The 14,455-nt window shown below is 48.9% G+C and overlaps 1 protein-coding gene across 1 annotated transcript; it reads right to left on the bottom strand.

Annotated features, from left to right (window-relative positions):
- Nucleotides 1-2,993: 2,993 nt before the first annotated feature.
- On the bottom strand, nt 2,994-8,905 carry LOC135982985 (uncharacterized). The gene is made up of 2 exons (XM_065592037.1): nt 6,519-8,905; nt 2,994-4,473 (listed from the first exon to the last, which is right to left on the bottom strand). The coding sequence occupies exon 2, from the start codon at nt 4,260-4,262 to the stop codon at nt 3,255-3,257; it is 1,008 nt and encodes a 335-aa protein (XP_065448109.1). The 5' UTR covers nt 4,263-4,473; nt 6,519-8,905; the 3' UTR covers nt 2,994-3,254.
- Nucleotides 8,906-14,455: the final 5,550 nt, after the last annotated feature.

The following is a 14,455-nucleotide window of genomic DNA, read 5'->3' as shown; positions in this document are numbered from 1 at the left end:
TGTCTGCTGAGGCCTCTAGGTGCTGCCCTTATAAATAATATGAATAAACCTTATCATTTGTTTTGTACAGATGAAAATTGCTACCCAGTTATTAGAACTGGTTGGAAATTCCTTTTTTCGCAACAAAAAAAGTCAACCAAACATCTTTTCAACCTCTGTTTGCACAAAATGTTTTTAAATTACAGAATTGTTTCCCCTTTTTTTGCCATTGAATGCAACAGAATGAATGATTCCAAGGGTTGAGTCTCTGGGGTTTTTATCTTTCCCTTTTCCCTTTTGCCACTCAAAACTTTTCAATGCTTTCTGTAAAAACTCTCCAAAAGTGGGGCAGGAAACAAACAGCCAACCCTTGGAATCATTCATTGGCTGTGTCTTCACTAGGAAATCAAGGTGTGGTCTTAATTCAAGTTAGCTAACTGGAGTTAAACACCTAGCAAAAACAAGGTTGGTGAGGTAATAAGTTTTATTGCACCAACTTCTGTTGGTGAAAGAGACAAGCTTTTGAGCTCCACAGACCTGAAAAAGAGCTCTGTGTGTCTTGAAAGCTTGTCTCTCTCAGGCCTGGTCTACACTAGGAGTTTAGGTCGAATTTAGCAGTGTTAAATCAAATTAAGCCTGGACACGTCCACACGACGAAGCCCTTTTTTTTTTTTTTTTTGACTTAAAAGGCCCTTTAAACCGGTTTCTTTACTCCACCTCCAACGAGGGGATTAGCGCTGAAATCGACCTTTGCGGGTCGGATTTGGGGTAGTGTGGACGGAATTCAACGTTATTGGCCTCCGGGAGCTATCCCACAGTGCTTCATTGTGACCACTCTGGACAGCACTCTCAACTCAGATGCACTGACCAGGTAGACCAGAAAAGCCCCGCGAACTTTTGAATTTCATTTCCTGTTTCCTCAGCGTGGAGAGCACAGGTGACCATGCAGAGCTCATCAGCACAGGTAACCATGATGGAGTCCCAGGATCGCAAAAGAGCTCCAGCATGGACAGAATGGGAGGTACAGGATCTGCTCACCATATGGGGAGACAAATCAGTGCTAGCTGAACTCTGTAGCAGTAAATGAAATGGCAAAATATTAGAAAAAGCCTCAAAGGCCATGAAGGACAGAGGCCATAACAGGGACGCACAGCAGTGCCGTGTGAAAATTAAGGAGCTAAGGCATCCCTACCACAAAGCCAGAGAGGCAAATGGAAGATCTGGGGCAGAGCCGCAAACATGCCGCTTCTACGTAGAGCTGCATGCCATGCTAGGGGGTGCAGCCACCATTACCCCAACCGTGTGCTTTGACTCCATCAATGGAGAATCACGCAACAGGGAAGCGGGTTCGGGGTATGAGGAAGATAGCTCACAGCAAGGAAGCAGAGAAACCAGTTTCCCCAACAGCCAGGATATGTTTATCACCCTGGACCTGGAACCAGTAACCCCCGAACTCACCCAAGGCGTGCTCCCAGACACTGAGGGCACACAAGGGACCTCTGGTGAGTGTACCTTTGTAAATATTACACATGGTTTAAAAGCAAGCGTGTTTAATGATTAATTTGCCCTGGCAATCGCGGCCAGTACAGCTACCGGAAAAGTTTGTTAATGTGTATGGGGATGGAGCGGAAATCCTCCAGGGACATCTCCAGAAAGCTCTCCTTCATGTACTCCCAAAGCCTTTGCAAAAGGTTTCTGGGGAGGGCTGCCTTATCCCGTCCGCCATGGTAGGACACTTTGCCGCGCCAGGCCAGTAGCACGTAGTCTGGAATCATTGCATAACAAAGCATGGCAGCATATGGTCTCAGTGTTTGCTGGCATGCAGACAACATCCATTTCTTATCTCTTTGTTATCCTGAGGAGAGTGATATCATTCACATTCACCTGGTTGAAATGGGGTGATTTTATTAAGGGGACATTCAGAGGTGCCCGTTCCTGCTCGCCTGAACAGAAATGTTGCCCGCTGTTAGCCACGCGGTGGGGGGGAGGGGTGAAGTGATCATCCCAGAGAATTGTGTGTGTGTGTGGGGGGGGGGGGGTAGTTGGGTTTGTGCTGCATGTTAACCCGGAAACCGCAGCCCCTCCTTTTACGTTGCAAATCCATTTTAAATGGCCAACCCAACGGGTGCTTAGTATGGGAAATGAGGGCGCTGCTGTTTGAAACCATTCCCACATGTTATGAAGGTTAAAAATGCCAAAAGACTGTGGCTTACCATGGCTGCCTGCAAGTCGAATTCTGTTGCCTGGCACTGCGTGAGTGATCTCTCACACCAAACCAGCAGGCCCTCAATATAAGAGAAAAAATGCGACCTTGTAACGAAAGCACATGTGCTGTGTAATGTGAACAGCAAAATTTAAGGTGAAAGTGTACCCATTGTTCTCTAAAATGTCTGGTTTTTTTTTAAACCACCTCTCCCTTCTCCTCCACCAGCTGCAAATGTTTCTCCTTCGCAGAGGCTAGTGAAGACTAGAAGGAGAAAACGGCAGACTTGGGATGATATGTTCTCGGAGCTCCAGATGTCCTCCCACGCTGACAGAGCACAGCAGAATGCGTGGAGGCAGTCAATGTCAGAGTGCAAAAAAGCACAATATGAACGAGAGGAGAGGTGGCGGGCTGAATCGCGGGCTGAAGAGAGCAAGTGGCGGGCTGAAGAGGATAGGTGGCGTCAGCTTGCTGACAGAAGGCAAGAGTCAATGCTCCGGCTGCTGGAGCATCAAACTGAAATGCTCCAGCGTATGGTTGAGCTGCAGGAAAGGCAGCAGGAGCAGAGACCGCCGCTACAGCCCCTGTGTAACCAACAGCCCTCCTCCCCAGGTTCCATAGCCTCCTCACCCAGACGCCCAAGAACACGGTGCGGGGGCCTCTGGCCACCCAGCCACTCCACCGCAGATGATTGCCCAAGCACCAGAAGGCTGGCCTTCAATAAATTTTAAAGTTTTAAACTTCAGTGTGTCCTTTTCCCTCCTCCCCCACCCCTCCCAGGCTACCTTGGCAGTTATCCCCCTAGTTGTGTGATGAATTAATAAAGAATGCATTAATGTGAAGTAACAATGACTTTATTGCCTCTGCAAGCAGTGCTCGAAGGGGGGAGGGGAGGGTGGTTAGTTTACAGGGAAGTAGAGTAAACCGGGGGGGGGGGAAAGGGTTCATCAAGGAGAAACAAACAGAAGTTTCACACTGTGGCCTGGCCAATCACAAAACTGGTTTTCAAAGCTTCTCTGATGCGTACCTCGCCCTGCTGTACTCTTCTAACCGCCCTGGTGTCTGCCTGCGCCTAATCAGCGGCCAGGCGATTTGCCTCAACCTCCCACCCCACCATAAATGTCTCCCCCTTACTCTCACAGATATTGTGGAGCGCACAGCAAGCAGCAATAGCAATTGGAATATTGACTTTGCTGAGGTCTATCCAAGTCAGTAAACTGCGCCAGTGCGCTTTTACACATCCAAATGCACATTCTACCACCATTCGGCACTTGCTCAGCCTGTAGTTGAACAGGTCCTGACTACTGTCCAGGCTGCCTTTGTATGGCTTCATGAGCCATGGCATTAAGGGGTAGGCTGGGTCCCCAAGGATAATGATAGGTATTTCAACATCCCCAACAGTTATTTTCTGGTCCAGGAAGCAAGTCCCTTCCTCCAGCTTTTGAAACAGACCAGAGTTCCTGAAGACGCGAGCATCATGTACCTTTCCCGGCCATCCCACGTTGATGTTAGTGAAACATCCCTTGTGATCCACCAGGGCTTGCAGCAGCATTGAAAAGTACCCCTTGCAGTTTATGTACTCGGTGGCTTGGTGCTCCGGTGACAAGATAGGGAGATGGGTTCCGTCCATCGCCCCACCACAGTTTGGGAATCCCATTGCAGCAAAGCCATCCACTATGACCTGCACGTTTCCCAGTGTCACTACTGTTGATATCAGCAGGTCTTTGATTGCGTTGGTTACTTGGATCACAGCAGCCCCCACAGTAGATTTGCCCACTCCAAATTGATTCCCGACTGACCGGTAGCTGTCTGGCGTTGCAAGCTTCCACAGGGCTATCGCCACTCGCTTCTCAACTGTAAGGGCTGCTCTCATCCGGGTATTCTGGCGCTTCAGGGCAGGGGAAAGCAAGTCACAAAGTTCCATGAAAGTGCCCTTATGTACGTGAAAGTTTCGCAGCCACTGGGAATCGTCCCACACCTGCAACATGATGCGGTCCCACCGATCTGTGCTTGTTTCCCGGGCCCAGAATCGACATTCCACACCATGAACCTTCCCCCAGTAACACCATGATTTGCACATTGCTGGGGCCTGTACTTTGTGAGAGGTCTATGTCCATGTCAATTTCCTCATCGCTCTCGTTGCCGCGCTGCAATCACCTCCATGCCTAGTTTTGCTTTGCCATGTTCTGGCTCTGCATATACTCCAGGACAATGCGCGTGGTGTTCATAGTGCTCATAATTGCTGCGGTGATCTGAGTGGGCTCCATGATCTCAGTGCTATGGCATCTGGGCTGAAAAAAGGCACGAAACTATTGTCTGATGGAGGGAGGGAGGGAGGGGCGAGTGATGACATGGCTTACAGGGAATTAAAATCAACAAAGGTGGCTGTGCATCAGGGAGAAACACAAACAATTGTCACACAGAATGCCCCCCCCCCCCCAAGATTGAACTCAAAACCCTGGGTTTAGCAGGCCATTGATTTCACAGAGGGAGGGGGAAGCAAATGAATACAGAACAAATCTGGTCCATCTATCTTTTACATCTTAGGCTGGCAGTAGACGGTGCAGCATGACTGATAGCCATTGGCATCTTCTGGGTGCTTGGCAGAAGATGCTGTATTACGACTGCTAGCCATCATCGTCAAGACGGTTCAATAGGACTGCAGGCAGGACTGAGTCTCCAGGAGACAAAACATGCCTGCCCAGGTGCCTCTGACCGAACTCACTGAGGAATACAACGACGATGGATACGAGTCGTAATACACCATCTACTGCCAAAAGGCAAGGAGCTGCTGCTGTGTAGCAATGCAGTACCACGTCTGCTGGCACCCAGATGACATATGGTGACGGTGAGCTGAGCTCAGCGGGCTCCATGCTTGCCGTGGTATGTTGTCTGCACAGGTAATCCAGGTAAAAAGGCGTAATCGATTGTCTGCCATTGCTCTGATGGAGGGTGAGGGGCCTGACGACATGTACCCAGAACCCCCTGCGACAGTGTTTTTGCATCATCAGGCATTGGGATCTCAGAATTCCAATCGGTGGTGGAGACTGCGGGAACTGTGGGATAGCTACCCACAGTGCAACACTCCGGAAGTCGACGCTAGCCTCGGTACTGTGGACGCGGTCCGCTGACTTAATGCACTTAGAGCATTTTATGTGGGGACACACACAATCGACTGTATAAAACCGATTTCTATAAAACCGGCTTCTATAAATTTGACCTAATTTTGTAGTGTAGACATACCCTCACCAACAGAAGTTGGTCCAATAAAAGATATTACCTCACCCACCTTGTCTCTAATATCCTAGGACCGACACGCGCTACAACACTGCTAAAAAACAAAGCATTTTTAGTTTATCTTAACCTGCTAACTCTTGTGAGAGCTACAGAATTTTCGCCTTGTCCTTGCTAGGATTTTAACATGAGTTAAACATACTTTTTTTCCTAGTGAAGACAAGCCCACTCTGGCTACATCTTCACTGCCAAAAAAGGCGTGTGTTTTACAGCAAGATAGATAATGCAAGTTGACTATTTTGCTGAAAAATCCTAGAGGAGACAAGACACAGGTAGTTCTTACCTTGATGTAGCTAGTCAAGTATGCTCCCTCCACCTGGGGTTTATCTCAACTACCTGCATCGAGGTAAGAGCTGACTCAAGTTAGTGATCTCTCTGTAAAAACTTGCCTTATTTGGCAGTGAAGACATGGCCTCTATTGCATTCAGTGGCACAGATAATAGGGAGAGACCCAGAATTTCAAACCTTTGAAAGGCTTTGGGGTTTTTTCTACACATTGTTTTGAAATTACCTGGAAGGGGGAGCAGACGGAGGCACCTTTGAGAAACTTTGGCCAGTTCCACCAGTTAAAAATGATGTTCCGTTCCTGTTTTCAGTGGAGTGTTTTCTACTGTCAGTTGATTTCCACTGAGTTCCTACCCCACTCTCACTGGCTGTATGGTGCCATAGAATGACCTGCACGTTTCTCTGCAGAGACTGTCTTGGGGGGAGGATGAGGTTAGAACTCCAGTGTGGGCTTGTCACTGGTGGAGACACACCAACCAGACAGCTGTTCTCTGTCAAACAGACAGAGGGCCCCCTCAGCCTGTTCAATGTGCACACAAGGAACAGAACCTGCTGTGTGCGTGTGTTTCTGCGCACACCTTGAAAGGCCACCAGTCTTGAGGAGCTCAGGGAAGAACAGGAGTACTTGTGGCACCTTAGAGACTAACAAATTTATTAGAGCATAAGCTTTCGTGGACTACAGCCCACTTCTTCGGATGCATATAGAATGGAACATATATTGAGGAGATATATATACGTGACATTGATTTTTGCTTACCTGGCACAGACTCAGAGTATAGCCCCAGCCTCCAGCATTTAACATCCTTTGCATGGTTGTTTACATTACTCTGAGAAGCCCACACCCCCTTGTGCTGTTCACGTGTGATTCCTTCTCTTGTTCCGGGACTTCTGTGTGCAGGGAAAGCACATGCCGTGAGCCAGAGAACAGGGAAAGCTTGTTGGCTGAGTGAAAGGCTTGTGTAACTGGCAGCTATTGGAATGGGGCGGTTCTCGTGTTGTGCAAACATCCAGGAGTTGGCTAATATGTGACAACTGCAGCCCCTTCCAAAGACACTGACTTCACATGTTTGTACTGAACACATACATGTATGTATTGATGTCGTCATGCACCCACTAGGACAGTTTGTGGAGTTACAGATTAACCCCTTCCGTGCTGGGGTCTCCAAGGCCAACTAGAGCACGGGGTATGTCAGGCATGTGCACAAATACACATACCGCTGTTATGCAACGCTTGGCTTGGCCATTTTCCTGCTGGCTCTCTGCCTTCCTCCTCCCCCAAATGCTCAGTGCTTGATGATGCCACTGTTGCTGCAAATGGTGTCAAGCCAGCTTCAGACCCTGGGCCAAATTCTCTCAGCTAATATAAACTGGTTGAGTGTGGTTGGAGTCAACTGACACAGTCTGTGAATCTGGCCCATCGGCCTGTCACATCTAGGTCCCGTAGGAGGAGGGCAGTGCCTACCCTGGAGCTGGTCAGAGGTGGCATGTGTGCTGTAGTGCCAGGGCAAAGCTTGGTGAGTCAAGGGGGGGGGGGGGGGCAGCAGCTGACTTAACCCTCAATGTCCTGAACTCTGCACAAGTTGAGGCTGGCCTGCCACGGTAACATAACTTGTGCATCCAATTCCTGTTTTCTGGGTAGTAAATAAACAACGTGACCATCCCCCGGCATCGTAACCCTACTGCCTCTCACTAAAACACAACATTCCTCAGCTCCGCCATTGCTCAGTGAAGGATGTTCTGTGAGACCCTTAGGCGGCAGCACTTAGAGGCCGTGTGGTTGGATAGGCAGGGCTGGGGCCTGGGATACAGGAGCCCTGGATTCTATTCCTGGCTCTGCCACTGACCTGGTGTGTGACCTTGGGTAAGTCACTCACCTCAGTTTCTCCTCCCCCACTTTGTCTTGTCAGATGAGACCATAGGTTTCCTGGGGCAGGGGCTCTTTCTTCAGAGGTCTGTACAACTTCTAGCACTGGGCCCTTATCTTAGTTGGGGCCTCTCAGTGCAACTGTAAAACTAATCCTTGGAAATCAGTGCAAGCGTTGCAGCCAGCAACATTAAAATTATTGGCAGAAGCTGCTTCTGCCTATGCCTGGGCAATGTGGGGTGAGATTTCATATCCATTTTAGTGGCATTTTGCAAATCCAGCAGTATGTGCTGCGGGCCAAGGCACCGTGCTGCATTTCCGTGGCTGTCTTGGAGAACGCAGAGCAGAGACGGGACAGGCTGGAGGGCAGCAGACGCTTTCAGCATTGAAAATGACAAACCTGGGATTCGAGGGGAAAAAAGGCCAATAACTTGGCTATTGAGGTTCACCCAGGGGTGCAAATGGGCGGGGAGATTTAAAGCCATTCTCAGACATGCATATGGTTAAACTGATTGCTCTTTGGGGGCGGTCAGAGAGAAGCTTCCCCACCCCCAACTTGTACATGGGCAGAGACCCTGGGTGAGTGGAGGGAGGAAGGATTTGCTTTGCTCTGCAACAGTGAGGAGGGAGAATCCTATATTATGACTTGGGCATGGGGATCCTAAGGTTTCAGGATCTTTTCCCCTTCCCCAACTTATTTAACAGGTAAAAATGTTCTCAGGTGGCCTTTATTTACAGGGGAAACAAATCACTCCTCTGATCCCCAACTTTCTCAGGCAAAGCTACCAAACTGACAACTGGCCATTAAGCTAGGGCTAGGTACCCTTGAAAGATGAGCTAGCATGGACACTCTAGCAAGCTAATTACTGCCATTGGGTTAGAGTGGCGCTTCTGTGTTGAATACAAAGGTTTTGGACCGGCATTCTGCAGATCAGCTGTGTGGCACATTCTCTTTCAGCGTGACAGTTGCTTTGCAATAGGGTGGGTGGCTTGCCACTTGATTCCGGCATGGTGAAGCTCTTATGTAGCCTTGTGATTCCATTCCAAGGCCTGCTGCTAGGCTGGAAAAGAGTGAGCCCCATGTATCTGTAGCCTGAAGTACACTGAAAACCACCAGGTAAACAGGGGGTCAGTTAGCTAGGAGAGTTGGCTCTTTTAGGGCCTGAGTCAAAGTCCATTGTAGTCAAGGAAGGTCTTTCCCCTGACTTCAATGAACTTTGATGTGGGCCATTAATGGTTGCCAGGCAGCCCTAAAGGGAACTGCACTCCAGTGGGGCCATTCCTGGCTGATCTGCCATGTGAGCTAGCATTCACTGAGCTACAGTAATAGGGAACCCATGCTGACCCCTCCCCATGCTGGACTGGCCTGCTCTTCTAGGACTCTATATTACATCCATTCAAGTCAACACTCCCTATTCACTGAAGTGGTGCAAGGCCGGAGACTTCAGAGCACAGTGAAGACTAAAGAACAACTTCATGGGAACCGATGGAACTTTCTTTAACTTTGTTTCCCTGCTTTCAGCCCTAGTATAGCTGCAGTGGCACAAACTAGTGTAGCTAAAGTACAGTGCAATAAGCCCCAAATAGTGCTGGTTTCAAGCTGATGTAGACAACAGTTCTGCCTGACAATTCTAAGCCCTTGCACTGGTGCAGCTACACCGCTGGCTGCAACTGGGGCCACTCCTCCGTAGTTCAGGGTAACCACGGTTCAGGTTGAGAAGTAATTCCTTTAAATGGATGAGGAATTCCTGGCAAACCAGCTTTCTCTCCCTAGCTTTCCAAATGATCAGGTTGAGGTTTTTACTAAATGTACAAATAATAGGTGACCCAGATTTCAAGTTGTACATTTGAACTGAGATTAAGTTGATAAAATGTATGGAATCATTGGAAGAAAAGGATCACACAAAGAAGTGCGTAACCTGTATTCCAGACATACAGTTCACATGTAGTCAATATTCAGACATGCCTGAAATTCGGGCAAGAGGAAAAATGGGGGGGAAATGGAAAAGTAAGGTGGGGTGCTGTTTGTTTTTTGGGGGGGAGTTGTGTGTTTGTGTCTGTCTGAAACAAAACCCTGCCCCTGCTCTCAAATAACAAACAATCCAGCTAGTGAACTGTTTTGAACAATCTCCATATGAGTATGCTGGGGGAAATGGAGTGAGGTTGGCATTGTGATTAAGATAATAGACAAGGATTTGAGAGTTCTGGGATCAACTCATGACACTGCTCCCTCATTCTTGTGGGTACTAGGCAATGTCACTTATTCTCTCTCTACTTCCATTCCCCATACTAAAACTTGGCTATTTAGATAGCAAGAGACAAGAGGGGTCTAAAGTGTGTATGCACAGTGTCGAGTGCAACAGGGCCCTGCTGCAGTTAGGACCTTAGGTACTAATGTAATACAAATAGTAACTATTACAGAGTCACTCTCCTGTAACATGCCCAAGTCAGAGCCATAGGTCCAGGGCCAGCCTTAGGGATGGGCCACCTGGGCGACTGCCCAGGGTGCCATGGTCGAGGGGGCACCGTGCGGCAGTGCAGAGGTGCACGCTGCTGGTGTAGAGTCAAAAACTGCTCCCAGGTGGTGGGGTAGTGCCGTGTAGAGAGGCACCCAGACATAGGCGCCGACTCCGTGGGTGCTCTGGGGCTGGAGCACCCACGGGGAAAAATTGGTGGGTGCCCTGCATCCACCGGCAGCTCCCCGCCCAGCTCACCTCCATCTCCACCTCCTCCTCCTCCCCTGAGCGCGCCGCGTGCCTGCTTTTCCCCCTAGCTCCCAGCACTTGTGCTGCAAAACAGCTGTTTCGCACGGCTGGGGGAAAGGGGGGGAATGTGGCGTGCTGGGGGAAGAGGCGGAGGGCAGGGCAGGGATTTGGGGAAGGGGTTAGAATGGGGGCGGGGCCAGGGGGGCACGAGCACCCACTGGCGCTGGGGAAAGTTAACGCCTATGCATCCAGATTTCTCTCTGCTTCCTCCAGGAGCAGGAACATGCGGGGGGAGGTGCGAGTGGTGACATACAGATACTGCTCACCCTCCCAACATTCCTCTGTGCCCCCTTAGGAGCTGTAAGGGGTGGGGAGCAAGGATCAACAACAAGTGCTCGGAACATCCAAGTCATTTCCCCCACATCGGCTGCTGCTCTCCTGTCCTCCCCTTACACAGCCCAGGTAGGGTTGCCAACTGTCTAATCACACAAATCCAAACACCCTTGCCCAGCCCCTTCTCCAAGGCCCTGCCCCCCTCCCTCCATCGCTCACTCTCCCTCACTCTCAGTCACTTTTACCAGGCTGGGGCAGGGGGTTGAGGTGCGGGAGTGGGTGAGGGCTCTGGGCTGAGCCTGGGCAGGGGGGTGGGGTGCAGGAGTGGCTGCAGGGTGCAAGCTCTGGGAGGGAGTTTGTGTGCAGGAGGGGGCTCAGGGCTGGGGTAGGGGGTTGGGGTGTGGGAGGGGGTGAGGGCTCTGGCCGGGAGGCACTTACCTCAGGCGGCTCCCAGTCAGCAGCACAGCGGGGCTAAGGCAGGCTCCCTGCCTCCCTGCGCCACTCCCAGAAGCAGCTGGCATGTCCCTGCGGCCCCTGTGGGCCTCTTTAGTTGTTTTGGTTTGGGGTTTTTTTTTGCTGCGATGAAGTGGATGGGATCGTGGACCTCATTCTCCACTGCCTTGTGTGACAGCTGTATTGCCACTAATGAGCTAATCCCCGCCATTGCTCTGGCACTGGTAGAGCAGTGGCTAGGCATGCTAGTGCAGAGCATTGGAATGAAGATTTGGTAAAAGTATCTGTGATTGGTCTATTCTACTCCACCCCCGGCTAGCACCAACTGAGCCCCAGCACTAGGCTTATCTCGTCTCCCAAGGGTTTGTCCTCGCTAGCGATTTAGTATGAGCTGAAGCATGAGTGTCCCTGTTACTCTGACCCCCCTCCAAACATGCTCACCAGTCATTTATTTGCAGGGGTTGCATCACCTGAGTGAGCTAACACATCTGGAGGCAGAGGGAAGACAATGAGTTACTCCCTCTCACTATGTCCAGTGCAGATGCAGCAACCCAGTACCACAACAGAGGGCCACTAGGCCTGCAATGCCTTCTCACAATCCCCTAGAACCCCTTGCCCCATTGGACTTTTATTACCATCTCCCTAGTCCTTGTTTTCTGACCAGAAGTCACCTGCCACTGCAAATAGGATGTTCAGCATCCTCATCCCCAGCTCACTCAACTCTGGCTCAGAACACAGTGCCTGCCATGATGTCCTCATCTCAGCCAGCTGTATGGAGAATTCTGATCTGGATAGCGTCTTGCTAGAACTGATTGGAAATCAAGTTGAATTTTTTTTCTATAACATTTTTGAAATCATCTTCATCCAATTTCAAAAGTCAATGACTTTTCAGCTATTTGAATTTTTCACACTTTTAAAATCTAAAATCTTTGATTTCAAACATTTTCAGATTGTTCTTCCTTCCTCTGCGCCCCCCCCCCCCTTCCTTTTTTTGTTTTGTTTTGTTTTGAATTTACCACTGGAAAAAGGTGTGGAAGAAGGAAAAAAGGGGGGGGGGGCGGGGGATGAAACCTGATCCATTTTATGACAAATTCATTTGGTTTAAATTTTCTGAGAACAACCTAAAAAACCTTCATGAATTTTCATTGACGAGAGAAAGCCATTGTTGGTTTGAAACGTTCGAGCTGCAGTGTGCTCTGTGCACTTTGACCAGGTATAAAGGGCTGCCTTCATAATTGCAAGGCAGTACAGAATTAAACCCCATCACTTTGCTGCTGGAATGTGCTACAAGACTGAGACTAGGCCGAAGGGGAGAGAGAATATTATATAAATTCCATTTGAAATGAGGGCGCTGGCTATACTGGGGATTTTAGCTACCAGTACAACTACGCCAGCCCAACCCCCTCGAGTAGACAGTTAGGACTGTTGTAAGCTATGATTTGCACCTTAATAGCAGCTCTATCTATTGGTGCTAGAGGTTCATACCAGAAGTGTGACTACAATGGTCTGGCCTGTGATGGTTGTAATCCAGGCCAATCCCTGGTGTAACCAAAGCTGTAATTAGCACAGTTCTGCATTTTAGGTGCATATAAAATGCACTTTCCTCAATAACTTTGCCCCTGCTACTCCCAGTGATGGTTTCTCTGCCCAAGTGCCCTGGATGTATCTCCCATGATCAATTTCCTGTGGCTGTAAAGGGGAACTTAGGGGGACCTAAGTCCTTCCCAGCTGCTGGTGGTGGTTGTTTGCATCATGGAAGCACCTAAAGGCCAGGCCTGCTAGGTACTGTACAAATGTATAAACAAAAGACTATCCCCTGCAATCTAAGTAACTGTAATAGCTTGAAATCCTGATTTGGCCAGCTGATCTGTACATGTTTGGAGAGGAGAAAGTTAAAAAAAAAAATCCTTCTCTGTCCTCGTAAGGAGGCAGGGAAGGGGAGGGAGTCTTTCCTTGCTTTCATAAGTATTAGAAAAACCTCCGCTTTTAAAATGTAATCCCTCTTTAAGCTGGAGGCTGTCAGGCCACATCCAACGGCACAAAGGAAATGACTGCTCTTTTTGCAGATCTCTTGGCTGGCTGGTGGTTCTGTGCCCACTAGGGTGGCATGGGGGTGGGGCCTTCCATCACAGCATGACTCCCCCCCGCAACATCATATGATGATGTTAGCTCTCCAAGGGGCCCAAATGTGTGCTGACTCTGAGGGCTGGCTTTTGGGTTTGGTGGGCCCTCACAGAGGGCCTTGGGAACGGATATCTTGAATCTCATCTCTCTCCCAGCCTTGCCTTCATTTTCTCTTTCCCCCTCCCTTCTAAATCGATGCAGTCAAATGACAACAGGCCCAAGAGTCTGTTCCCCTCAGATGCTGGTTTCATGGCTCCTGTGTGGTGCATTCACTATTTACTATTTTTATGCCATGACTTACTTTCTGTATGTAATTTGCCCCTGAATCACACAGGGCCCAATCCTGCCCTCGCTTGAATGGGGCTGATGGACTTCCATGGAAGTTGCACCAGTGTAACTGAAGGCAGAATTTGGGCCACAGGGTCAGATCCTGCCCTGAGCTCCCTCTTATTCACACAAACAAGGCAGCTGGGGATTGTATCTCTGCCCCTGCACCTCTCCTGCCTATTCCTGAGTTGGTCAGAAGCATGGTTGATGGTCGCAGAGGTCATGACCAGCGCATGCTGCACTTTAGTAATTCATATGGGACTTTTTCTAAGTGATATAATTTAGAGCAGCCAGGGGGCTGCTCTAAATTAATCTAGGTGGTGGTTCAGATCCAAGATCAGCAAAGCAGAAAGATAACAAGAGTAGAATTGATCAAAAAATTGAATTTCTGTCCCGTGGGAAAATCTGAGATTTTGAATTTTGGTTTTGTCCCAAATTTGTCAATCTCAGAAATATTTACAAAACAAAACACTGCAAAACATGTCAACCTTATCAAAACATTTATTTCAACTTTATTTATTTAACTCTTCTTATGTTATAAATTATAAAATGGAAAAGTCAAAGCAATCAAGTTGAAACAAAATGTTTCAATTTTATCAAATTGGTCTTTTTGGAGAGACTGTTCTGTTGGAAAATTCTCAAATAGCTGTAATTGAGAGCCACCTTCCCTTCTCAACACTAATTCCGACAACAAGCACAGCTTGGCCAGGCCTGGGAAGTTGGTCTAGAGTCTTCAGTGCTTGTAATTAGAGGTTTGTATGGGCATATCTCCAGATTTTGGGGGAGTTCAGATCCAAACCTGAACTTTGCAGCTTGGACTAATCTCTCTGATGAATTTTCATTCTATATGGTAGTACCTAGAGGTCCCAATTAGGGAGGGTTACCATA

Source organism: Chrysemys picta, chromosome 4 (genome assembly GCF_011386835.1).
Source record: "Chrysemys picta bellii isolate R12L10 chromosome 4, ASM1138683v2, whole genome shotgun sequence".
Lineage (NCBI taxonomy): Eukaryota > Metazoa > Chordata > Testudines > Emydidae > Chrysemys > Chrysemys picta.
This window is presented reverse-complemented; position numbering and strand designations above follow the sequence as displayed.

Coding starts and splice junctions, on each gene's coding strand:
- LOC135982985 (XM_065592037.1), bottom strand. CDS start 4,262: ATGTGCAAATCATGGTGTTACTGGGGGAAGGTTCATGGTGTGGAATGT.